Source organism: Callithrix jacchus, chromosome 11 (assembly GCF_049354715.1).
Source record: "Callithrix jacchus isolate 240 chromosome 11, calJac240_pri, whole genome shotgun sequence".
Lineage (NCBI taxonomy): Eukaryota > Metazoa > Chordata > Mammalia > Primates > Cebidae > Callithrix > Callithrix jacchus.
Window position 1 is genome coordinate 32,898,386 of NC_133512.1, and position 23,978 is coordinate 32,922,363.

The 23,978-nt window shown below is 43.7% G+C and overlaps 1 protein-coding gene and 1 long non-coding RNA gene across 7 annotated transcripts in view; one reads left to right on the forward strand and one right to left on the reverse strand.

Annotated features, from left to right (window-relative positions):
* Positions 1–23,978, forward strand: part of SPMIP4 (sperm microtubule inner protein 4) — a 55,199-nt gene that overhangs the window by 24,420 nt on the left and 6,801 nt on the right. For all 4 annotated transcript variants that reach the window (XM_035253600.3, XM_035253602.3, XM_035253601.3 and 1 more), the window contains 3 exons: positions 1,948–1,977; positions 4,019–4,200; positions 16,417–16,505. In XM_035253600.3, coding sequence (XP_035109491.2) covers positions 1,948–1,977; positions 4,019–4,200; positions 16,417–16,505 — 301 coding nt within the window. The remainder of the gene's footprint in view (positions 1–1,947; positions 1,978–4,018; positions 4,201–16,416; positions 16,506–23,978) is intronic.
* Positions 1–23,978, reverse strand: part of LOC118143656 (uncharacterized) — a 46,050-nt gene that overhangs the window by 7,322 nt on the left and 14,750 nt on the right. For 2 of the 3 annotated variants that reach the window (XR_004727931.3, XR_004727932.3), the window contains exons 2-3: positions 13,042–13,213; positions 1,205–1,375 (exon numbers count right to left, since the gene is read on the reverse strand). This is a non-coding gene — a long non-coding RNA (uncharacterized LOC118143656). Of the gene's footprint in view, positions 1–1,204; positions 1,376–13,041; positions 16,051–16,362; positions 16,493–23,978 lie in introns of those variants that run through there. The other variant, XR_013523916.1, reaches the window with a different exon arrangement.

Genomic DNA, 23,978 nt, shown 5'->3' on the forward strand with positions numbered 1-23,978 from the left:
AGGCATAGTGGCAGGCACCTGTAATCCCAGCTACTGGGGAGGCTGAAGCAGGAGAATCACTTGAACCCAAGAGGCGGAGGTTGCAGGGAGCCAAGGTCGAGCCATTGCACTCCATTCTGGGTGACAAGAGTGAAACTCTGTCTCAAAAAATAAAAAATAAATACTACAGCATTGAAGTAATAATGAAACAATCACTTCTTTATTAACAAGTACTAGATGTTGCTAGGAAAAAAATTAATATAGAAGTTAGCCACTAGATGGCGCCAAAAAGACAAAATTTGTGGTTGTCTGGGTTTATCCTGGGATTTTTGGTGAATTTTGCAAAGCAGATATGATGATGGGTGGCAGTAAAATTAATGAACTGATTTAAGTCAAGGAAGAGGTGTCTCAGCATTTGTTACTTTTATCTTTTCAAATCTTGAAGTTTTAGAAATGCTATATTTTAAATTTCATTTTTTTTGTTTTGAATCAAATCAATTTTAGGCAAATGCTTGTCAATATTGTAGTAGAACTTGTCACATGAGAATAATTTTAGATGCTAGCTTAATGTATTATACATAGTTGCCAATCTACTAATAACAACTCTAAATTCTTTGGATTCATATATTCATCACTTCCCTGCCCCCTGTGCCCCTACCATTTCTCCAACTCAGTGATGTCGATGTAAGACAGAACATGCTTTTTTCAGTGTCATGCCCACAGATGTAGAGCAGAAATTTTAAAAGATATAAACTTTTATAGTTCACGGGAATCACATGTTTATAATACATTACAGGATAATAAATTTATATGGCTTACATACCACTCTCTAGGGAATACCTGCTAGCATGGAGGAACATCTAAAAAATTAAACAGTGTATTCAGTTTTACTGACTTTACTATCAAACTGATACCATTCTGTTCATTTTTCATGCCTGAAATCTTCCAGAATTTTTATTTGCATAGGCTGAAACGAATTGTTGAAATCCAGTGTAGATGGATGATTACCAGGTTTTAGTCGTTTTCCAGGGCTACAGGATTCTTTCTTGGCAAGGTTCAGAGTAATTAGTAAATGCACAGCCTTGGAATGAACTGCTTCAGAAAAGGCGTGCTTCCAGGAACTTGGTCAGTTTTGTTCTATCCTGTCTCTGCCAACCAGGCAACATTTACTATCATGAGAGATCAGCAACCCTGTGCAAAGGTAGGAGGCACACATGGTACTTACATATCCTCTCCAGCCAGGCCACACTCAGGTCACTTTAGGCCATGAAATTGCACCACATGTATAATGTCAGGTTTCCTCAGAGCACTTTTGCTACTGCCTGATTATGAGAGTAGAGGTCAGAAAGAACCAGAGCTCTCTTATCATTAGAAGTGGTCATCCCTTGTACCTTCGCTGCAAATGGAAAATGCAGAAGCGATGGTGAGGTTAGAATAAATGGAAGGAAAAATTAATCAGCAGACAACCGAGACATGGAAACAACATATCTCTGTCATGTCAGTATTCAGGGATCCAGAAAGTTAATCAAGAATATTATCTTAATGACACTACAGTTTGAAATGGGGTATATCCATATTATTTTTATTTTATTTTTTTTTTTTTGAGACAGATTCTTTCTCTGTTGCCCAGGCTGGCGTGCAGTGGCAAGATCTCTGCTCACTGCAATCTCTGCCTCCTAGGTAATCCTGAGTAGCTGGGATTATAGGCATACACCACCACACCTAGGTATTTTTTTTTTTGTATTTTTGGTACTTTTTGTATTTTTTCTATTTTTGTATTTGGTATGTTGGCCAGACTGGTCTCGAATGCCTGAGTTCAAGCGATCTGCGCCCCCCTTGACCTCCCAAAGTGCTGGGATTGCATGCATGAGCCACCATGCCCGGCCTATATCATTAATCAAATTTCTAATAGGAATATAAACTTCTAAAAATCTTTAATATAGAACTTGTTTCCTGTTTTTATTCTAGGATACCCAAGCCACCTAATTCAACAGTAGGGTAAGTAAACAACTTATATTTTCCTTCTCTGTTATAACCAAGAAAAAAAAATTGGCATTTTCTTTTTTTTTTTTTTTTGAGACGGAGTTTAGCTCTTGTTACCCAGGCTGGAGTGCAATGGCGCAATCTCGGCTCACCGCAACCTCCGCCTCCTGGGTTTAGGCAATTCTCCTGCCTCAGCCTCCTGAGTAGCTGGGATTACAGGCACGCGCCACCATGCCCAGCTAATTTTTTGTATTTTTAGTAGAGACGGGGTTTCACCATGTTGACCAGGATGGTCTCGATCTCTTGACCTCGTGATACACCCGCCTTGGCCTCCCAAAGTGCTGGGATTACAGGTATGAGCCACCGAGCCCGGCCAAAATTGGCATTTTCTATGTCTTAGAAGTGTGAAAACAAGTGAGATGTTCCATGAAAACTTTTTTTTTTTTTGAGATGGAGTCTCACTTTGTCACCCAGGCTGGAGTGCAGTGGCGCGATCACAGCTCACTGAAGCCTTGACTTCCCTGGGTTCAGATGATTCTCCCACCTTCACCTCCCAACTAGCTGGGACTACAGATGTGCACCACTATGCCTGGCTAATTTTTGTATATTTTTTTTTTTTTTTTGTAGAGATGGGTTCTTGCTATGTTGCCCAGGCTGATCTCAAACCTCTGGGCTCAAGTGATCTGCCCACCTCAGCCTCCCAAAGTGCTGGAATTACAGGCATGAACCACAGTGCCTGGCCTGAAAACTATGTTTTAACAGTTGGAAGGAAAGGCTGGTGCAAGTGTAACATGACATTACTTTGATTTCTCTCCTATTATGTCTCCAGCAAATCTTTTTTAGTAAATGTTTTATTTTTGTATGATTTTAGGTTTATAGAATTATCGAGAAGATAGTGTGGAGAGTTCCCATATACATCACAGGCAATTTCCCCTGTTGTTAGCATCTCACATTAATATGGCACATGTGTCACAATTAATGAACCACTGCTGATGCCTTACTATGACCCAAAGTCCATGCTTTATCCAGATTTCCTCAGTTTCTCCCTCATGTCCTTTTTCTGTTCCAGGATCCCATCCAGAGTACCACATCACATTTAGTCGTCATCTCTCAGGTTCCTCTTCGCTGTGACAGTTTCTCAGACTTTCCTTGTTTTAATGACCTTGACAATTTTAAGGATTATTGGTCAGATATTTTGTAGAATGCCCCCAAATTGGGCTTTGACTGATGTTTTTCTTATGGTTAGATGGGGGTGATGTATCTCTGTATTGGGGCCACAGAGATAAAGTGCTGTTTTCATCGCTTCACAGCAAGGGTACATGAATAACGTTTCTCTATCCCATGGACTTCCTAATTTTGCTTTTCTTCTAGTTTAGACAGCTCCCACATGGAGACTGTCTAAAAAAAACAAAATTTTTTTTAACCTCTGCCAATTCTCCAAATGATGGGAAAATTATATCCCTGTGGCCTCTTTAACATGTTTATTTTTTTCCTTCAGTGTGCTAGCTGTTTTTGGCTTTTTGGTTTTGAAGCAGTACTTGTAGATAAACAGGCAGTGTATTTTGTTGATTTATTGCTTAAAGAAACAGATGCCTGGGTTGAAAAGTTTATTCCAAGACGGCTAGAGATCACTTTGCTGAAGCAGAATGTCTAAAACAATTCCTGGGAGCATCTTAAAATAAGACACAGTAATTAAAAGCAATTAGAAATTCTTCCTGTACCATTCTAAAAACACAAAACTCATTTATTTTCTGCCTTATATTTTTATACCATTTATGAAACTTATTCACTGATAAAGAATTGGGCATGATTTATTTTAAAATTAAATTTAGTTTTGTCTGGAAAAATTAAGAAAATGTCCTATTTTATGGTACACATTCCAAGAAAATGCTAACTCCATCAGCACAGGGACATTGGCTCAGTGTCCTGTCCCCCAGGATTAGAATAGTTTCTGACGTTTAAAAAAAGGGTCCCAATAAATATTTGGTGATTAATTATTTCAATCATATTTCTTTCTGTTCTTTTCATTTTGTTTTGTTTCCTCAATAAATCTTAGCGAGACCTGCTTGCCATATCCAATTGAACACCCCTACCACACACACACCTGTCGCGGTGCCATGTTCCCCACCTTCAGGTCACCTGAGGACCTCTACACCGGCATTAAAGCCCGCACCCAGCAGCCCTTTCCTCCCACGGTGCCAACCAAGGCTTATGATTCAACAGTTTTGAAGACAAGAGGTAAAATGTCATTTGGAATCAGAACTGTATTAATTCTTATTATTGGGGCTTTTTTCAATAATAAAATTAAAGCAAGAAACACAAAGGACTCAAGTCACAAACGTGTGACTCTATAGATCAGGAAACTTGTTCTCAGCTTTGACTTTATAATCAGCTGGAGCACCACCACCGACCCATCCCATCAGACTCTGCAGGTGCTCCCGAACTTTCCCCTTGACACAACCTCCTCCTTAGAATCAGAAACCAAAACTTTGGAGGCTTTTATTCCACTAATATTTTCTATTTTTATTTCTTTCCTGCTCTCATGGGATTTGCTTTTGAAAATTTCCTCCTAGCCCAGGTGATCAGCACAAGGGACAGTGTTTGTTTCAGTCACAGAGTTTGGATGTGGGTACAGCAGCAGTGATAGAATGGAAAGATCTTATTGACCTTATTGAAATAAGATGCAGAAAGCAATGGGTGTAGTTTGTTCAGTCCTTCTTAACACCCTGGAGCACATTCTCTCAGCTACACACCTTCGAGTCTTTGTGAATGTGTTTTATCAGAGAGGACGGTAATCCCATGCATTAGTCATCAAATCCCTCCCACACTAGACACCTAGGTCTTTGCTGAGGAGACCTGCACATGTGTGTAAACAGACCACCTCTGGAGAAAGAGTGAAAACACTCGAGAGAAGGACGGAAAAGTTACATGGTAGGCAAAGGTAAATATTTGTTGAGTGCATTTAGGTGAGGTGGCAAAGACTCAAGAATTGTTCTATCACACAGTTCCTCTATGCATGAATATTTAGACCCAAATGCAACAACAGTATATTGCCATCATCAACCTCACCCTCAGTGTCTTATTGGCAGACAGTAATGGTTTGAGAGCTAGCATAGTGGAACAGGTAAAGGCATGGATTCTGGAGTCAGACTGCAAGAGTAGAATTCTGGATCTGCTACTTACTCACCTGTGGTCCATGGGAGAGTTTCTGAACTTCTCTATTCTGCTTCCCCGTCTACAAAATGGGGGTATTATGAATAGTACCCACTTAACAAATAACAGATATAAATGTTAGCAGTTTTTCTCTTACCCTGCTAGCATATCGTGACTGCAGTATGTGTGCACCATGCTGAACTTTCCCATTGCCTCTCAGAGCAGGCAGCATTGGAAAAAGGCAGTGAAAGCTGTATCAAGTATAATTACTGTTACTGTAGAGCACAGTGCTTAATTATATAGCAGAAGTGGAGAGAGATGGTGCAGTGCAAAAGAACAGTAAATGTTCTAAAGGCAGTGATAGGTATGAGACCTAAACAAGTAAAATTTTTATGACTTTGTTAGGTAAATTATCAAAGTAACACTTTATTTCTTTTTCTCAATCCTGAATTCAGTAATTTCTGAAATTATATAAAATACATATAGTTAGCAAGAAATCACTTAAATGTGTGTTGAATTCATAATGACCTTTTTTTTTTTTTTTTTTTTGAGACACAGAATCTCACTCTGTTGCCCAGGCTGGAGTGCAATGGCACGATCTTGGCTCACTGCAACCTCTGCCTCCTGAGTTCAAGCAGTTCTCCTGCCTCAGCCTCCTGAGTAGCTGGGATTACAAGTGTGTGCCACCACACCTGGCTACTTTTTGTGTTTTTAGTAGAGATGAGGTTTCACCATGTTGGTCAGGCTGGTCTCAAACTCCTGACCTTGTGATCTGCCCGCCTCGGCCTCCCAAAGTGCTGGGATTATAGGTGTGAGCCACCATGCCCGGCCTATACTTTTTTTTTTTTTTTGAGACAGAGCACTGCTCTGTTGCCCAGGCCTGGGTGCAATGGCACTTTCTGGAACCTCTGCTTCCCAGGTTCAAGTGATTCTTCCTCCTCAGCCTCCCAAGTAGCAGGGACTATAGGCATGTGCCACCACACCCACCTACTTTCTGTATTTTTAATAGAGAATGGGTCTTGCCATGTTGGCCAAACTGGTCTTAAATGGCTGACCTCAAGTGATCCGCCCACCTCAGCCTCCCAGAGTGCTGGGATTACAGGCGTGAGCCACCATGCTCAACCCATAAAACACTTTTCAATGCAGTAGTAGATAAGGAACTGAAAAAACAAGTTGTCCTCTTAATTTCCTGCTCTTTCAAGCCTCTGCCTCTCGCCAACCATTCAGTCACTATTAGAGAATTTTTTAAAGATGAGTATACTCTAATAACCCTTCTTTAAAAAATCTTTCCAGGAACTAGTACAGCATTAGGTTTCTAGTGTTTCACTTATTTTAATTCTTCTTTATTAGAAATAAGCATGGGCCAGGTGTTGTGGCCTCCCAGCACTTTGGGAGGCCAAAGTGGGCAGATGACTTGAGGCCAGGAGTTCAAGACCAGCCTGGTCAATATGGCAAAATTCTGTCTCTACTAAAAATACAAAAATTAGCCAGGCATGGTGCCGCATGCTCGTAGTCCCGGCTAACTGGGAGGCTGAGGCATGAGAATCACTTGAACCCAGGAGGCAGAGGTTACAGTGACCTGTGATCGTGCCACTGCACTCCAGCCTGGGTGACAGAGACTCTGTCTCAAAAAAAGAGAGAGAGAGAGAAAGAAAGAGAGAAAAGAAAGAAAGGGAGGGAAGGAAGGAAGAAGCAAGGAAGGGAGGGAGGGAGGGAGGGAGAAGTGGGAGGTGGGAGTGCAGGTTCTAGAACCAGATGGCCTGAGTTTGACTTTGAGATGTGGACAAATCATTTATTCTCTCTCTGCTTCAGTTTCTTCATTCACTAAAGTTGGAATAACAGTATCTTTCTTATAGTAATATTAAAAATGCCTGTGATGGGGGCCGGATGCAGTGGCTCACGCCTGTAATCCCAGCACTTTGGGAGTGCCGAGGCAGGTGGATCATGAGGTCAAGAGATCAAGACCATCCTGGTCAACATGATGAAACCCCGTCTCTACTAAAAATACAAAAAATTAGCTGGGTACGGTGGCGCGTGCCTGTAATCCCAGCTCCTCAGGAGGCTGAGGCAGGAGAATTGCCTGAACCCAGGAGGCAGAGGTTGTGGTGAGCCGAGATCGCGCCATTGCACTCCAGCCTGGGTAACAAGAGCGAAACTCCGTCTCAAAAAAAAAAAAAAAATGCATGTGATGATATATGTAAGACAGTACAGTGACTGGCACATGGTAAGTGTTCAATAAATGCCACCCTTTGTTCTTATTACATATGAAGATGGGTGTTCAGAACATTTTTTTTTTTCCTTGAGATGGAGTTTCGCTGTTGTTACCCAGACTGGAGTGCAATGGCACGATCTCGGCTCACTGCAACCTCTGCCTTCTGGGTTCAAGCAATTCTCCTGCCTCAGTCTCCTGAGTAGCTGGGACTATGGGCGCACACCACCATGCCCAGCTAATTTTTGTATTTTTAGTAGAGATGGGGTTTCACCTTGTTGACCAGGATGGTCTCGATCTCTTGACCTCGTGATCCACCCGCCTCGGCCTCCCAAAGTGCTGGGATTATAGGCATGAGCCACCGCGCCAGGCCTCAGAACATTCTTTAACTTAAAATTCATCACAGGAGGAAAACAAGCCATGCTGTTTGGTAAAGCTTATCAAATTATAAAACAAAATCTAAGAAGCTGTATTGTTTAAGTTCCCTTTCAATACCTTTTTGGTAAGCAAGTACTTAGTTTCAGGAAACTTGATATTTAGGCAGAAAAAAGCCAAAACAGGTAGTATAGAAATGCATTTGTTGAGCCCCCAGAAACCAGAAAAAAATGTCAGAAAGAGGATCCAGGAACACTTAGTATTTACCTAAGATCTCTCTCATCAAAAAAAAAGGTGAGGCTGGGCGCACTGGCTCACATCTGCAATCCCAGCACTTTGGGAGGCTGAGGTGGGTGGATCATGAGGTCAAGAGATCGAGACCAGCCTGACCAACATGGTGAAACCCCATCTCTACTAAAAATACAAAAAAAATTAGCCGGGCATGGCGGTGTGGGCCTGTAATCCCAGCTCCTCAGGAGGCTAAGGCAGGAGAATGGCTTGAACCTGGGAGCCGGAGGTTGCAGTGAGCCAAGATCGCACCACTGCACTCCAGCCTGGGCACTAGAGTCTCTTACTACTGAGAGCCCTAGGGTTAAAGATTCATTCTCATTTTGTGTGGCTGACAGGCTGCTCCTGTACCTGTCAGCCACACAAATTCCTGAGCCTCAAGAATTCAAGAGCAATAAGCCAAGTGTGGTGGCCTGCCCTGCCCCTGTAGTCCCAGCTACTCAGGAGGCTAAGATAGGAAGATCATTTGAGCCCAAGGGTTCAAGTCCAGCTTGGGAAACACAGCAAGACCGTGTCTTTAAAAAACAAAAACAAAAAAAGAGAGATTGAGAATTCAAGAGTGTAAAGTTAGCCGAGAGAAAGGAGAGTAGCAAGCAGGTTTTATTAACCCAATCAGAGGAGGCAGCCCTGAGCTTACAAAACAAGCTTTACAAAAAGGATTAGGCCGGGCGCGGTGGCTCACGCCTATAATCCCAGCACTTTGGGAGGCCGAGGCGGGTGGATCACGAGGTCAAGAGATCGAGACCATCCTGGTCAACAAGGTGAAACCCCGTCTCTACTAAAAATACAAAAATTAGCTGGGCATGGTGGTGCGCACCTGTAGTCCCAGCTACTCGGGAGGCTGAGGCAGGAGAATTGCTTGAACCCAGAAGGCAGAGGTTGCAGTGAGCTGAGATCGTGCCATTGCACTCCAGTCTGGGTAACAACAGCGAAACTCCGTCTCAAAAAAAGAAAAAGAAAAAAAAAAAAGAGGATTATATGTGGGCATAAGGAAGTTTCAGGACTGAGATAATCAATCAGCTTGTAACAGGCACAGGGATAGTTTGTTAATTTGTGACAGACTTACAATACATAATCCTGTGACTTTTGTGGTGGCAGTTTTAAAAAAAATGGAATTTTACAGGTATGTGTAAAACAGGAATTTACAAGATGAATGACAAACAGTTGTTTTCCCTGTCTTCCCCCTGCCCAGATGGCTGTAATCAGGCTTTGCTTAATTGTAGCACCTAGATGGGAGTTCAGGAATGTAGCTGCAGAGCAATCAGAGTAGTGGGAGGGGGTCAGCTGGTCCCTAACATTCCAGCCTTTTAATAGGTAATAGAGGAGGGGCTCCGTTGTCATCTGGCTGCTTCTTGCTGGATAGGGGTGACATTTAAGAGGAGCTAGAGAGTACAGATTATCATTCCTGGAGCTGTTGGTATTCTTGGAGCAGCATCGTATCTTCTGTTGTTCCATGGGTGAAAGCTTAATACGGTCCTGTAAAAACCGGGTGAGGAATTGTTAAAAGGCAGGGGCCAAATGCTAGAAGGAGGAAACTAGGAGGGGCAGTAGCCAGGGTATCCAGGAGATACAGAACTACTGGGGCCAGGTGAACTGACTGTCTTTAATTTTTTGTGCTTGGTCTTTGAGTTTTTTGACAGCATTTCATACTAACCCCGATTCAGTGAGGTAGAAACAGCATTGTTCATCTAAAAAGAGACATAAATGTCCTTTTTCAGCAGTGAGGAGATTTAGGCCTTTGCGGTTTTGTAGGGTGATTGCTGCTAAAGAGTCTAGTTGATGGCCAGGTGCAATGGCTCAGGCCTGTAATCCCAGCACTTTGGGAGGCTGAGGCGGGCAGATCATGAGGTCAGGGGATCAAGACCATCCTAGCTAATACTGTAAAACCCCGTCTCTACTAAAAATACAAAAAAAAAAATTAGCTGGGTGTGGTGGCACGCGCCGGTAGTCCCAGCTACTCAGGAGGCTGAGGCAGGAGAATTGCTTGAACCCAGGAGATGAAGATTGCAGTGAGCTGAGACTGCACCACTGCACTCCAGCCTGGCGCCTGGCGACAGACGAGACTCTGTCTCAAAAGAAAAAAAAAGAGTTAGGACCTTGAAGAATCAGAGTCTGTATTTGGGGGAAGGAGTTGAGAGGGGTTATACAGGGAGGTGGCCTCTTGTTGCAGCAGTGAAGCCTTTTCAGTTGGGGAATACTGGGGTTAGACTGTGGGGGTAATGAGGAGGAGAGGGGCAGGAGCAGAAGAAAGGGAGGCTTATTTTGCTGCCTTGTCAGCCTTTCTGTTTCCTTTTGAGATGTCATCTGACCTTATTTGGTGTCCTTAACAGTGTATAAGTCCTGCTTTAGCCACGAGGTGTGCAGCTTGGAGGATTTGGTAAATAAGGGGGCCATTAGTGACGGGGGTTCCTTTGGCGGGAAGAAATCCTCTCTCTTGTCAGATGGCGGCATGAGAATGGAGAATGTGATTGGCATATTTGGAGCTGGTAAAAATGTTGACTGGTTTGTCTTTGGAGAGGGTTAGGGCCATGGTGAGAGCTATACGTTTTGCCTTTTTAGAGGAGGTCCCTGGGGAGAGGGGTTTAGCTTTATTACTCAGTTAAGGGAGACGACTGTGTACCCAGCAATTTTATGGGAGTTGACTGACTTGGAGGAGGAGCCGTCTACAAACAACTGGTTGTCAGGACTGGGGAGAGGTTTAGGGGAGATATTAGGGAAATGAGCTGTAGATGAGTAAGGATTTCAGTATAGTAGTGGGTGGGAAAAGAGGAAGATACTGGGAGTAGATATGCAGGATTGAGGCCGGGCGTGGTGTCTCACGCCTGTAATCCAAGCACTTTGGGGGCCAAGGCAGGCCGATCACCTGAGGTCAGGAGTTCAAGACAAGCCTGACCAACATGGTGAAACCCTGTCTTTACGCAAAAAAATAAAAAGAGGCCGGGCGCGGTGGCTCACGCCTGTAATCCCAGCACTTTGGGAGGCCGAGGCAGGTGGATCACGAGGTCAAGAGATCGAGACCATCCTGGTCAACATGGTGAAACCCTGTCTCTACTAAAAGTACAAAAAAATTAACTGGGCATGGTGGTGCATGCCTGTAATCCCAGCTACTCAGGAGGCTGAGGCAGGAGAATTGCCTGAACCCAGGAGGCGGAGGTTATGGTGAGCCAAGATCACGCCATTGCACTCCAGCCTGGGTAACAAGAGTGAAACTCCGTCTCAAAAAAAAAAAGAGAGAGAGAGAGATGCAGGACTGAGGGGAGCACTTTTGGAGAGGTGAAACTCAGGGTTTTTAAGAAGGAGGGCATGGAGTAGTTGGATACGAGGAGAAAGTGTGCTCAGTGCTTGGAAGAGAGGAGATTATGTGGGCTGTGCACTGTGGTATCTTGACTGAATGTGAGTTTCTTGCTTTCTAAGGCTAGGGTGGCAGCTGCTGCTAGGGCTGCTGCAGGTCGGCCATCCTGGAGTGGTACTGTCTAGTTGTTTAGAGAGGTAAGCTATGGGAGGAAAAGAAGGAGGACTCCCTTTTTGTAGGCCAAGAACACCAAGGGCTATTTCATGGTTTTCAGCTGTGTAGAGAATGAAGGGCCAAGAGATGTCAGGCAAAGATAGAGCAGGAGCAGTTATGAGGGCAGCTTTAAGTTTGTGGAAGCTAGGGATTATGTTGTGAGAAGGATTTGGGGGTTCATTGAGAGGGCCTTTAGCTGCTTCATAGAGGGGGCAGGCTAGGAGGGCAAAATTGGGAATTCATTATTCTGAAGAAACTTGCTAGACCTAAGAAAGAAAGAATTTCACCTTTAGAAGTGGGTGAGGGCAGGCGCTCTGTGCTGCCCATGCTGAGGTTATGGTTTGGGCCCCGGGTGAGAGCTGGACTCCTAAGTACGTCACTGTTGTAGTGGAGAAACCCAGTATCCTTTACTAGCCAGAAAGTTTAGAAGGGTAATAGTGCGAGTCTGAGAGTTCTCTAGAGAGCGGCTACAAAGAAGGAAGTCGTCCACATGCTGGAGGAGCCGGCTAGGGGAGAGGTCTAGGAGGGTGAGGTTTTAAGCTAGAGCTTGTTCAAAGAAATGGGGGCTACCTCTAAAGTCTTGGGGGAGGACTGTCCAAGTAAATTGTCATGACTGGAGGGTTTCAGGGTCAGTCCACATGAAAGCAAATATATTCTGGGAGTCAGGGTGAAGAGGAATGGTAAAAATAGGCATCTTTTTTTTTTTTTTTGAGATGGAGTTTCGCTCTTGTTACCCAGGCTGGAGTGCAATGGCACGATCTCGGCTCACCGCAACCTCTGCCTCCTGAGTTCAGGCAATTCTCCTGCCTCAGCCTCCTAAAAATAGGCATCTTTTAGGTCTATTATAGAGTAATGGGTTGTGTTTGGAGGGATGAGGGAAAGGAGCTTATAAGGGTTAGGAAATACTGGATGAATGGGAAGGACCCACCTGATTGATAGCCCAGAGATCTCAGACTAGCCAATATGAGCCATTGGCCTTTGTGACAGGGAATATAGGGGTATTGTATGGAGAATGAGTTGGCCTAAGGTGGCGTTGATAAGAGGAGTCTGTTTACAATGGGTCATAAGCATTTCAGGTGTATTAATGAAATAGGATACTGAGAGACATTAGGAAATTTGGAGGGGTCTTTTAGCTGGATTTTGATGGGATCATGGTGAGCTGCTAGTGAAAGGATAGTGGTATCCTACACTATTAGATAACAAGAGAAGCGGGGAGTGAATATTGAGGGGAGGGGTAGAGGGCTGGCGGGCAGCAGAGAGGAGTAGGAGAGAATCTGGTTGTGGGGAACAGAAAAAGGTGATGGAAGCTTTGAATTCGGCTAAGAGGTCTCTGCAAAGTAGACCTGTAAAGCAACGAGGCATGATAAGGAAGGAGTGTGAGAAAACAGTATCGAATAGGGAACAAGTAAGAGGTCTGGTGGTGTGTGGGCACGAGATGAGTTCATCAACCCCAACGACTGAGACCTGAGAGGGTTGAGTGGGTCCTGAGAATTCAGGCAAAGCTGAGTACGAGGCCATGGTATCGATTTAAAAAAAGAGATCAGTTTACCTGCTACTAGTAGTGTTACCCTGGGCTCCAATGCAGTGATGGCAGATGGGGCCGGGGGCCCTGGGCCTCGTCAGTCTTCAGCAGCTAAGCCAAAGAGCTGCGGGGGCGCGAGCGAGTCTTCACTATTTGTCTTGCTGAATCGGTGGTGGCTCTGCCACGCAGGCTTTTCTGTCTGTGTGTTGAGAGGACAGTCAGACTTCCAGTGGCTTGTCTGCTGGCAGACTGGGCAAGGGCTTTTCGGCACTCGTGGGTTAGGACGTACCTGCACTCAGTGGCCTTCTTTGCTGCACTTAAAACAAGGCCCAGGAGGGCCGGTGCTATGGGGTCTTTTGTCACCTTGGGTACTATGGCTAGGCTGACAGATAGTCGCAGCTAGAAGCTGGTTATTTAGCATGATCTTTTGGGGCTTCATCTAATTGACTCTGCTCATCCCTGTTATTGAAGACTGAAAGCCAAGTTAAGGAGGTCTTGTTGTGGGGTTTGAGGGCCATCTTCAGCCTTTTTAAGTTTGCACCGGATGTTGGCAGCAAATTGGCAGATAAAATTGGTACTAAGAACAATAGTTCCACCAGACGAGGTGGCTCATGCCTGTAATCCCAGCACTTTGGGAGGCTGAGGCAGGCAGATCACCTGAGGTCAGCAGTTCAAGACCAGCCTGCCCAACATGGTGAAACCCCATCTCTACTAAAAATAAAAAAAAAAATTTAGCCGGGTGAGGTGGCAGGCATCTGTAATCCTAGCTATTCAGGAGGGTGAAGCAGAAGAACAGCTTGAACTGGGGAGGCAGAGATTGCAATGAGCCAAGATTGTGCCACTGCATTCCAGCCCGAGCAACAAGAGCGAAACTTGCCTCAAAAAAATATTTAAAAAAGAACAATAGCTCCTACTCAGGAGGTAGGGTTGATGCGAGTATATTTTTGGAGAGCCTCTGTAAGGCAGGAAAGGAATTGGGCAGGATTTTCATCCGCTTTTTGGGAAGTGTCTTTCTTTGAGGTTTTTAAAATTTATGGCTTTATGGGCAGCTTTGTTAAAGCCTGCAATAAGGCAAGTAATCATGTGGTTACAGGATGCCCGGCCAGGGTCTGTGGGTTGGTACCCCCAGGAAGGCTTTTCCCGGGGGACGGCAGCAGCTCCTATGGGCTTAGTAGGATCTTGCCAATGAAGATTGTTAGCATGTGCCTGGGCAGGAAGCCACACTCTTCCGTTCTCTTCCGGAAGGAGGGTAGACAAGAGGATAATATAGAGATTATGCCAACTGAGTTTATAAGAATTATTTTAATTCTTTGATATAAGTATCATGATCAGAGGAGAAGGACCCAAGACTTTTTTCAATCTGGGAGAGATCGGAGAGGGAGAAGGGGATATAGACACAGACGATTCCTTCAGCCCCTGCTATCTCCCAGTGCGGAAGTAAGGGAGCTGGTTGCTGGGCCTGTTGGGCTCGGGAACAGGTAAGGGGTGGAGACGGCGAGGACTTGGAGTCAGAAGTGGGGTGGTTGGAAGTAGGGAAGGAGTAGGGCTGGAGCAGGGTATACGGTAGAGGATCATGATGCTCTCTGGTGGGGGATTATGATTCTGTCAAAGAGGAGGAAAATTTGCGGGGTCAAAGAGGAGTCGTAGGCTGGGGCTGTGGGGAGTGTGGCAGGAGACCAGCTGTCAGTGGGGCCGTGGTGAGGGTGACAGGGAGAGTCGGGTTTGGAGCAAGCAAGGAGAATTTGAAAAGTAGAACAGGACTGACAGAGGGAAGGACGGCTACAGACAGCGAAGAAAACCTGAACATAAGGAATCTCAGGCTATTTCCCATTGTGACGGCAAAAGTTGTCTAAATTTCTAAGTATATTGAAATTAAAAGTACCATTTATTGGGAGCTATTGTCTAATTTCTATTGAGGCCAACCAGTATTACAGAAAAAAAAATAAGCCTTTTAGGATGGGCCTTAGAACAGAGGCCGAGAGCACTGAGATTACATAGGAGACATCCAAGGGGGTTAGTTTTGGAAGCGGTAGACTGACAGGCATCCACATTGGATGTGAGAGGGAGGTAGAGGAAGAAGAGACTGCTGATTGACAAGGCCTGTCTCTCAGGCCTTGTTCAGAATAGAGGAGGTAGTCGCTGAGTCCCTGAAACGGAGGAACCAGAAGCCTGGAGGCTGGAGGAAGCCCTTGGTCCAGCGCTGGGTCTTTCGGGAAGGCAGAGAGGGTCAGGTTCCGGGTAAGTGGCAAGAGTCTCTCTTACTCACCCCAGCCGAGGCTCTGATGGTGGATGAGGTGGCTAGCAATGGGAGAGTCTGGGAGATCCTTGGCAGGTTCTGAAACGGGAGGGTGGCCGGGAGAGAAGTGATAGAAGAGGAAGGGAGGGATAGAGGGAGAGAAAAAGAGCCCTCTAAGGTGCCCAGCCAGAACCTACTCCATCCAGGATTTCGGCACTAATATGTAAGGTTAGCCGAGAGAAAGGAGAATAGACCCAAAGTCAGGCAAACTAGTTTTATTAACCTGCTGGGCTGCCCCATAACAATCAGAGGAGGCAGCCCTGAGCTTACAAAACGAGGGGTTTATGTGGGGTGAGAGGGGCATAAGGGAGTTTCAGGACTGAGATAATCTATCAGCTTGTAACAGGCAGAGATAGTTTCTTAATTTGTGACAGACTTACAAGTCATCATCTTATGACTTCTGTGGCGGCAGTTTAAAAAAAACAAGATTTTTACAGGTATGTGTAAAACAGGAATTTATAAATATGGATAACAAACATTTGTTTTCCCTGTCCTCCCTGGAGTTGCCCAAAATGGCTTAATTGTAGCACCTACATATGAGTTCAGGAATGCAGCTGCAGAGCAATCAGGGTGCCAGGTGGTGGGGAGGGAAGGGGGGCGTCAACTCACCTCAGGGGGTTTTCTGAGGCAGTATATCCCTAACAAAGAGCAAGCTGAATTACTAAAGCTGTAAATATGTGGCTAAAATGTACACCAACATGCATCTCTACCTTATATTATCTCATTTCTATTTATTGTACCTTTTTTTTTTTTTTTTTTTTTGAGACGGAGTTTCGCTCTTGTTACCCAGGCTGGAGTGCAATGGCGCGATCTCGGCTCACCGCAACCTCCGCCTCCTGGGTTCAGGCAATTCTCCTGCCTCAGCCTCCGGAGTAGCTGGGATTACAGGCACGCGCCACCATGCCCAGCTAATTTTTTGTATTTTTAGTAGAGACGGGGTTTCACCATGTTGACCAGGTTGGTCTCGCTCTCTTGACCTCGTGATCCACCCGCCTCGGCCTCCCAAAGTGCTGGGATCATAGGCGTGAGCCACCGCGCCCGGCCTATTGTACCTTTTTATCCCTTCCAAAACTGTTCTTATTTATTGCTTTTCTTGAAATTTTCAGGTAATCCTTACAGATACGAACTGCTTGATATTCCCATGGATTCAAAGAAGAAAGCGCTGACTTGGCCAGGTCAGGGTGTATATTATGATGTAAGTATCTTTTTAAATGTGTGTTTACAAGAAAGTAAAAAATATTTTTAGTTAATACATTTATAAAAATCTAGGCTGGGCATGGTGGTACATGCCTGTAATCTCAGCACTTTAGGAAACCAAGGTGGACAGATTGCTTCAGATCAGGAGTTTGAGACCAGCCTGACCAACGTGGTGAAACTCTGTCTCTACTAAAAAATACAAAAATTAGTCAAGCGTGGTGGTGCATGCCTGCAGCCCCAGCTACTTGGGAGGTAGAGGCAGAGCATCGCTTGAACAGTGATTGCAGTGAGCCAAGATCACACCACTGCACTCAAGCCTGAGCAACAGAGTGAGACTCTATCTCAAAAAAAAAAAAAATCTAAAAGATTTTTATTTTCTATCTGAATGAAAAATTTGAGATTTTGACTATGATTTATATTTTTTAATTTTCTTAGCTGATTTCATGTACTTTTGGTAGTTATGTACCAAACATTCCACAGCTACAAAAAAAAAAAAAGAAGATTGCCCCCAGTTAGATGGTAGGGGAACGGCTGCATTGTTCACACTGTGTTCCTCCAACCGTATTCTTATGACTTATAATACATCCAGTAGCTCCAAATATGCAGACTAAATGGGAGATTTCCTGAAAGATTTACAAGCTATTATTGTTCCAACCATTATTAGCACATTGGTGTCAAATCTAAAATGAAATAAAGCAGTAGCCACCATTTATTGAGAAATTGGTACACACCTAACTACTCTAAATACAATACATCATTTAACCCTTTCAGTAACCTCCTAAGGTTAGCATCATCATTTCCATTTTATAGATAAGGAAACTGACTCAGAGTTAGTGACTATGTCATGATCACAGAACTCAGGTTTGTGTGGTTTTAGTCTCTGACTTTAACCTCTCTCCCATAACTCCACATAGATAAAAAGAAAATTATAAATCAAGTGGAAAAATATCTAGACATTTGAAAATAATAATAGCTAACATGGTGGGTGAGAAGCAGTGCCAGGTATTCTCCATATATTATCTATTGTCATCCAGCCATCCATGAGATATGCAAGTGATCATTTTGGAAGGTTAGAAACATTTGACTTTTACTTGGCAAACCATTATGGCAGGCCCAGCATGTGGTCACCGCCATGTCACACAGTCATCTATAAATATGTCATTTCCCATTTGTTTTTTAAAGTTAAATATCAAGAAGAATACCTGACAAAGCATCTGCTTTACTGGATCTCTTTCAGTTTTTAAGCATAATCTATATCTAAGCAACCCAGAAATATGAGATGTTATTCTAGAACCCATCCTATCATTACATGTTCTTATAGCCAAAGACTCCAGATCTGTAGCTAAGTTTCTTCCTAGTCATTAAAATCCTGTTTTCCTCATGTCACATTCCTTGGCAGGCAGCCATCCTGAATAGCTCCCCTCTGTCTGAGTGTAAATCCCAATGCTTTAACTGAGGTGCAGAGACCCCTCAGGATCTGGCCTTACCTCCATCCTGCAGCCTGGTCCCACCTGCTGGTTCCCAAACAGGTTCATGCCATTTCCCTTCCTGGAATGCCCTCCTCCCAAGGCCTCTCTGCCCAACACTTGCTAATTCAAGGCTTAGCTCAATCCTCCCTGTTCCTGCTATGTAACAAAGAGAACCAGGTTAGGAGGCCTTCCTGGTCAGTCATCTGTTGCCATTTGCTATGTAATTGATACTAGGCAGATTATTTCCCGTTTTTGAGCTTTAATTCATAAAACATATCTGGGTAGTTTCACTAAAATCTGTCCTGTAAATTTCACAAGATATGAAGATCATATGAAAGATTCAAAACCTAGAAAATACTGTAATTCATAAGGCATTATTACTACTACAGCAGAAGTGATACCTCCCTCTTCTGACTTCTACCACACATACCAGTAACTTTTAACATGGATTTCATATTTTATCAACTAACTTATGAGTTCTTTGAGAACAGAATATGTTATATGTATTTCCCCACAGTGCATTGTACATAAATATTTTTGGCTGATTTATTCAGTCTATTTATTTCTTATTTCTGATGATTAATCCCACTTTCTTAATCTGTGCTAACTGCTCTTAATTTTCAACCTTTCAGATCTTCTTTGCATTTCCCTGGACAAAGAAGTAAAAATAAAATAGATACTGAGCTTCATGGGAGTAACTCATGACTCACCTTTTTTTTCTCTAATCTCTGGGATAATACCCTGTACTTGTCCTTCCTATTTTTCTGGCCTTTTATCATTTAATTAGGGGAGGTAATCAGAGTCTTTATCTACAATGTTCTATTCTCATTAAAGGAGGATTTTTTTTTTTTTTTTTTAAAGAGACGAGGTCTTATGTTGTCCAGTAACCAGAAAGGGGGAATTGTTAAGTTTAGCCTACACCTGCCTCCTCACGTCTTTTAAGTTTAGCCTAAAGATTTCTGCATACAGAATAAACTGTAACCTAACTGGATGCATAAACAAACAGACTGTAACCTACTCTTGTGCCAATCACCTAGTTTTGGCCAATCAAAGGCAGCCAACTGTTCAAACTGTGTTCAAATAAGATAAACATCAAGCTGTAACCAATCCCACTATTTCTATATCTCAATTCTGTTTCCTATAGGTCACTTTCCTTTTTTTGTCCATAAACCTTCTTCCACCACGTGGCAGTGGCAGTCTCTCTGACCCTATTTTGGTTTGTTGACTGCCTAATTTATGAGTTGGTTTTTGTTTACTTAAATGCTTTAAATTCTAAAATATTTTTTTAAAAAGAGAAATGAAGAAAAGAGATGGCCAGGCACAGTGGCTCATACCTGTAATCCTTTTGGGAGGCACTTTGGGAGGCCAGGGCAGGTGGATCACTTGAGGTCAGTAGTTCAAGACCAGCCTGACCAACATGACTTAACCCCATCTCTACTAAAAATACAAAAATTAGCTGGGCGTGGTCAGGCATGCCTGTAATCTCAGCTACTCAGGAGGCTGAGGCAGGAGAATCACATTAACTTGGGAGGTAGAGGCTGCAGTGAACCGAGATTGTGCCATTGTACTCCAACCTGGGTGAGAGTGAGACTCTGTCTCAAAAAAAAAAAGAGAGCGAGAGACAGATTCTGTCTTTCTCAGGTCTGTTAATTATTTAACACCAGGCTGGAGTGCAGTGGCTGTTCACAGCTGCGATCGTGGCACACCATATCCTCAAACTTCAGGTCTCATGCATTCTCCTGCTTCACTCTCCTAAGTAGTTGGGACTGCAGGTGTGCACTCCCGCACCAGGCTCAGGAGGATTTTTATAGTGCTTACCATACCTATTGCCAGAGCAGTGGTCCTCAACATTGGCTGCACATTAGAATCACCTGCAGCCCACATCAATTAAATCATTCTCTGAGAATGGAACTCACACCAATAATGCCTTGCTTTTACGGACTTGTCACTTGCATTTCTGGGATAATAGTTTTCTCTCTCCTCCTACTCTACCCAGGGAAGGAGGAAGGACACTACTAACCTGATAAGCAGGTCCAAAAATGCGTCACCTACCTGCAAAACAGAAAACTCCAGGAACCATATGTTAGTACTTTCCATCCAAGCCAGTAAGAAAATATTTATAATATATTGCTGTAACACCAGTTCTGTGACCTGGGTAACATACATAATCCTTCAGTACCTTAGTTTCCTCATATATAAAGCAGGAATAATAATAAAATATACGTGATAGTGCCATCCCGAGAATGAAATGCATACAGAAGCACCCAGCACTATATTTGTACATCATAAGCTCATAATAAATGTTAGCTGCTATCAGTATTGTTATTCCAATGGTTATACTTTGCTGACCTAGCAACATAAAGAAATGGGTAACCTTGGAAGGGAGAATATTTCACGTAAGAAGGTTAACGTTTTAAAAATTAAGATCCAGGGCTTCATGTTAGCAGAGTGTGTTAAATGTCACTTTTCCCTCCTCCTTTCACATCGCATGTGGATGCAGCAGCTATGCCTTCAGCAGCTACTGAGATCAGGCGCTCCTTTCCTACGCAGACCTCAGAGCTGGTTTAGCTTTGTCTCTTTGGACTGGTCCAGTTTTCCCCACTAGAGTCATTAGTGATCACTGCACTTATCACTCTATTTGGGGCCTCTCCTGCTACCCTTCTCTTCCCACTGAGATCTCTTCTCACTGACCATTTCCAACCACTACCAAACCAATCAGCATTCCTTGTTCTTTTACAATTGGCAAACATAAATAGGTTTTATTTTCGTTTTGGGACAGAGTCTTGCTGTGTCACCCAGCTTGAAGTGCAGTGGCATGACCTCGGCTCACCACAGCCTCTGCCTTCCAGGTTCAAGTGATTCTCCTGCCTCAGTCTCCAGAGTAGCTGGGCCCACAGGCATGCACTACTATGCCCAGCTAATTTTTGTGTTTTTAGTAGAGACAGGGGTTCACCATGTTGTCCAGGTGGCTCTCAAACTCTTGGTCTCAAGTGATCCTCCCTCCTCAGCCCTCAAAAGTGCTGGGATTACAGGTGTGAGCCACTGAGCACGGCCCATAAATAGGTTTTAATACTTGATTTTTCTGGGCTGTTTATGTCATTGCTTACTCAAGTGGCTGAAGACTTTTGTCCTATTTCTCAAGAACTTGAGTGTCTAGCCTTAGTTTTTAGGACACAAAAATAGTGTTTAGGATGAAATCTACCTCGTAATCATTTTTTGATCAGATGAGATATAATCACAAAAGTCAAGTGCCAAAAACCTTACCTTGGACTTTCTGAAATGTTTTAAACAATACCATTTTCAAAGCCTCACCGAGAATAACACAGTGGTCATTACAACCCAGTTTTCTGCATGCCTAAATATTTCAACAGAGCCTTGGCTTTCCTTTGAAAGACAGCTCACCCATATCACCCCTTCAAAGGCGAGCAGTTTTTCTTCTTGATCCACCTGCTATCTTTCCAATCTAAAATGCCCATCCCCATCCTATAGATACTTTCCTCATTTCAGGGACAGTTTTCTCTCCAATGTAGCACCCATACTCCACACGCATCCTTAAGTGGCCTTAATGAATTTGGCAATCTAACTCCTTTAGAAAGGCGTCATCTTACCAAATACCTGGAAGCCCACAGTGCACCTCTGTGTGGACGACACCACCCTGCGCCCCCTCTCACCTGCTCAGGCCCATTGACAGACGACGTGCCCAGAATGGGAAACAAACTGTCTCTCTCCTCATCTTCTGCCTCACACCCACGATGTTCCCGCCATTCCATCTCAGGCAGCACTGTGATCCAACCAGGCGTCCTCCTCTCCCTTCAGCCCTCTCTCTTTCCTAAGCCCTGACTAGATGCCAAAAATAATTCTCTCTGCCAGTCTCTTATTTTCTCCCTCTCTCCATCTCTGTCTCTCTTCATTCTAGATGTAAAAGAACAAAGTGCCTCAATCATAACCTGTTAGTGTAAAAATGGTGCTAATACAATAGAATTAATTAAAATATGATCTAATTAAGAACCAGTATTCCCAAATGCTGAAGTCTCTCTAAATGGCAATGTGGTCTCCACAGTAAACCTTTAACCTCCCCTATTTTACCTGGTTAAGCCTTATAATTCAAGACTAAAATAAAACAAAAAACTCTGTTTGCTTTTTTTGTTTCATTTAATATAACCATGTTATTTTAGTGACAATTTATGGAGTTTTGGTGCCTAGCACAGAACTCTCAGAACCTTGTACATGGTTTTGCATGTAATAGGCATTCGGTAGATGTTTATTAAATAGGTTATGAGTTAAATTATATGAGCTATGCTGGGAATGCAACCACAATTTATACAGTACTATTCCTCTAAGAACATAGTCCAAATTCAAAACAGCTAATATCACTTCTTTGTAGACTGGAGTGTCTGTCTAGAAACTAACATCACAGGAACTAGAATTCCTTTCTGCCTTGGGCTTATCTTTCATATCAGATACAAACTCTACCCTGCCTTTAGTATGTATATTGAGCCAATAAATCCCTTTGGAGTGAATGATTTCTACCACCCCTCTCTGACTATCCTCTCAGAATAACATCCTCTTAACATACTGAAAACTGACCAGTTCCCCTCTCAAATGTTTCCTGGTTCTTTAGCCCCTTCTCAAGTCATCACAGGCTACAATAAAATTTCACATTGGTCATTTCCTTTCCCATGCCCTTGCATGCATTTCAGTAGGTCTCTGTTGTTAGTTCAACCAGTGTAAGACACAAGATTAATTCAGCCCCACAGAAAATTATTTTTTTAAAAGTCCTTCTTGGCCAGGCATGGTGGTTCATGCCTGTAATCCCAGCACTTTGGGAGGCCGAGGCGGGCGAATCACCTGAAGTCAGGAGTTCGAGACCAGCCTGGCCAACCATGGTGAAACCCCTGTCTCTACTAAAAGTACAAAAATGAGCCAGGCACGATGGCCCACATTTATAGTTCCAGCTACTCGGGAGGCTGAGACAGGAGAATCGCTTGAACCCGGGAGTTAAGTGGTTGCAGTGAGCCAAGATCATACTACTGGACTCCAGCCTGGGTGACAGAGCGAGACTCTGTCTTAAAAAACAAAAAGTCCTTCTTATTTCCAAGTAAGCTGGCTCTGCAAATAATGAAAAAGATAAGGAGATCAAAGGGGGCTTTCTTTCTCCCTGAATAAGTAAGCCGTATATTTTTTAAAGGTTTATAGGGGTAGCAGTGCCTTTTACAATGAGTATTCTATATGTAAAATAGGAATCACTCCAATCTCACAGGGTTGCTATGAATAGCATAACCCTGAGACCCAGGAATTTTAGAAGGCCTCTTATTTAGAGGGCCCAGTTCTGGCCTTCCTCTGGCTGTGGCCCTTTCTGTGGAGCAAGAGGGTATGTTCATCTGGAGCCCATGCTCCCCTGTCTCCCTCCCCTGACCATGATCTCAAACCACAAATTCCCTTACCAAATGGCTCTGAACCCAATCCTAGGCCCTTCTTTGGGTTTCTTCCTCAAGTCCATCCTCCCAAGCGTTGACAGTACTGCGAAGCTGGTATATACCTCATGGGCAAAGGAGTGACCAAGACATGACTGCATGCCTGTTTGCTAGAAGTGGGGCAATGGGTCAATGGAGCGGGTAAAGAAAGCAGTCAGGGTGCTGAGGCTGAGGGCCAGCAGCTGGCTCTTCCTGAGCCACCCTGTCCCAGTGCAGAACTCAAAGTAGTCCAAGAAGTCCAAATTTGAACCTGGTCTTCCAGGTTGTTCCAAAGATATTTGGTCAAAGCAGGTGAATGAAACATATTTTATTTAACATTTATTCACTTGATTTCTAAACTAAACTATTTAGACAAATGGAATACAGACTTCCATTGGTACTTTCATCCCAGCCCCTGCAAGTGTTAGGGGTGGGCCTGGCTGTGAGGGTGCCCAGCAGTGTAATGTCCAAGAAATGCTAGTTCTACACTTGCCACCACTATCCATACCTCTGCTCCTGCTATTTCTTTGGCCATCTCATCTCTGCATG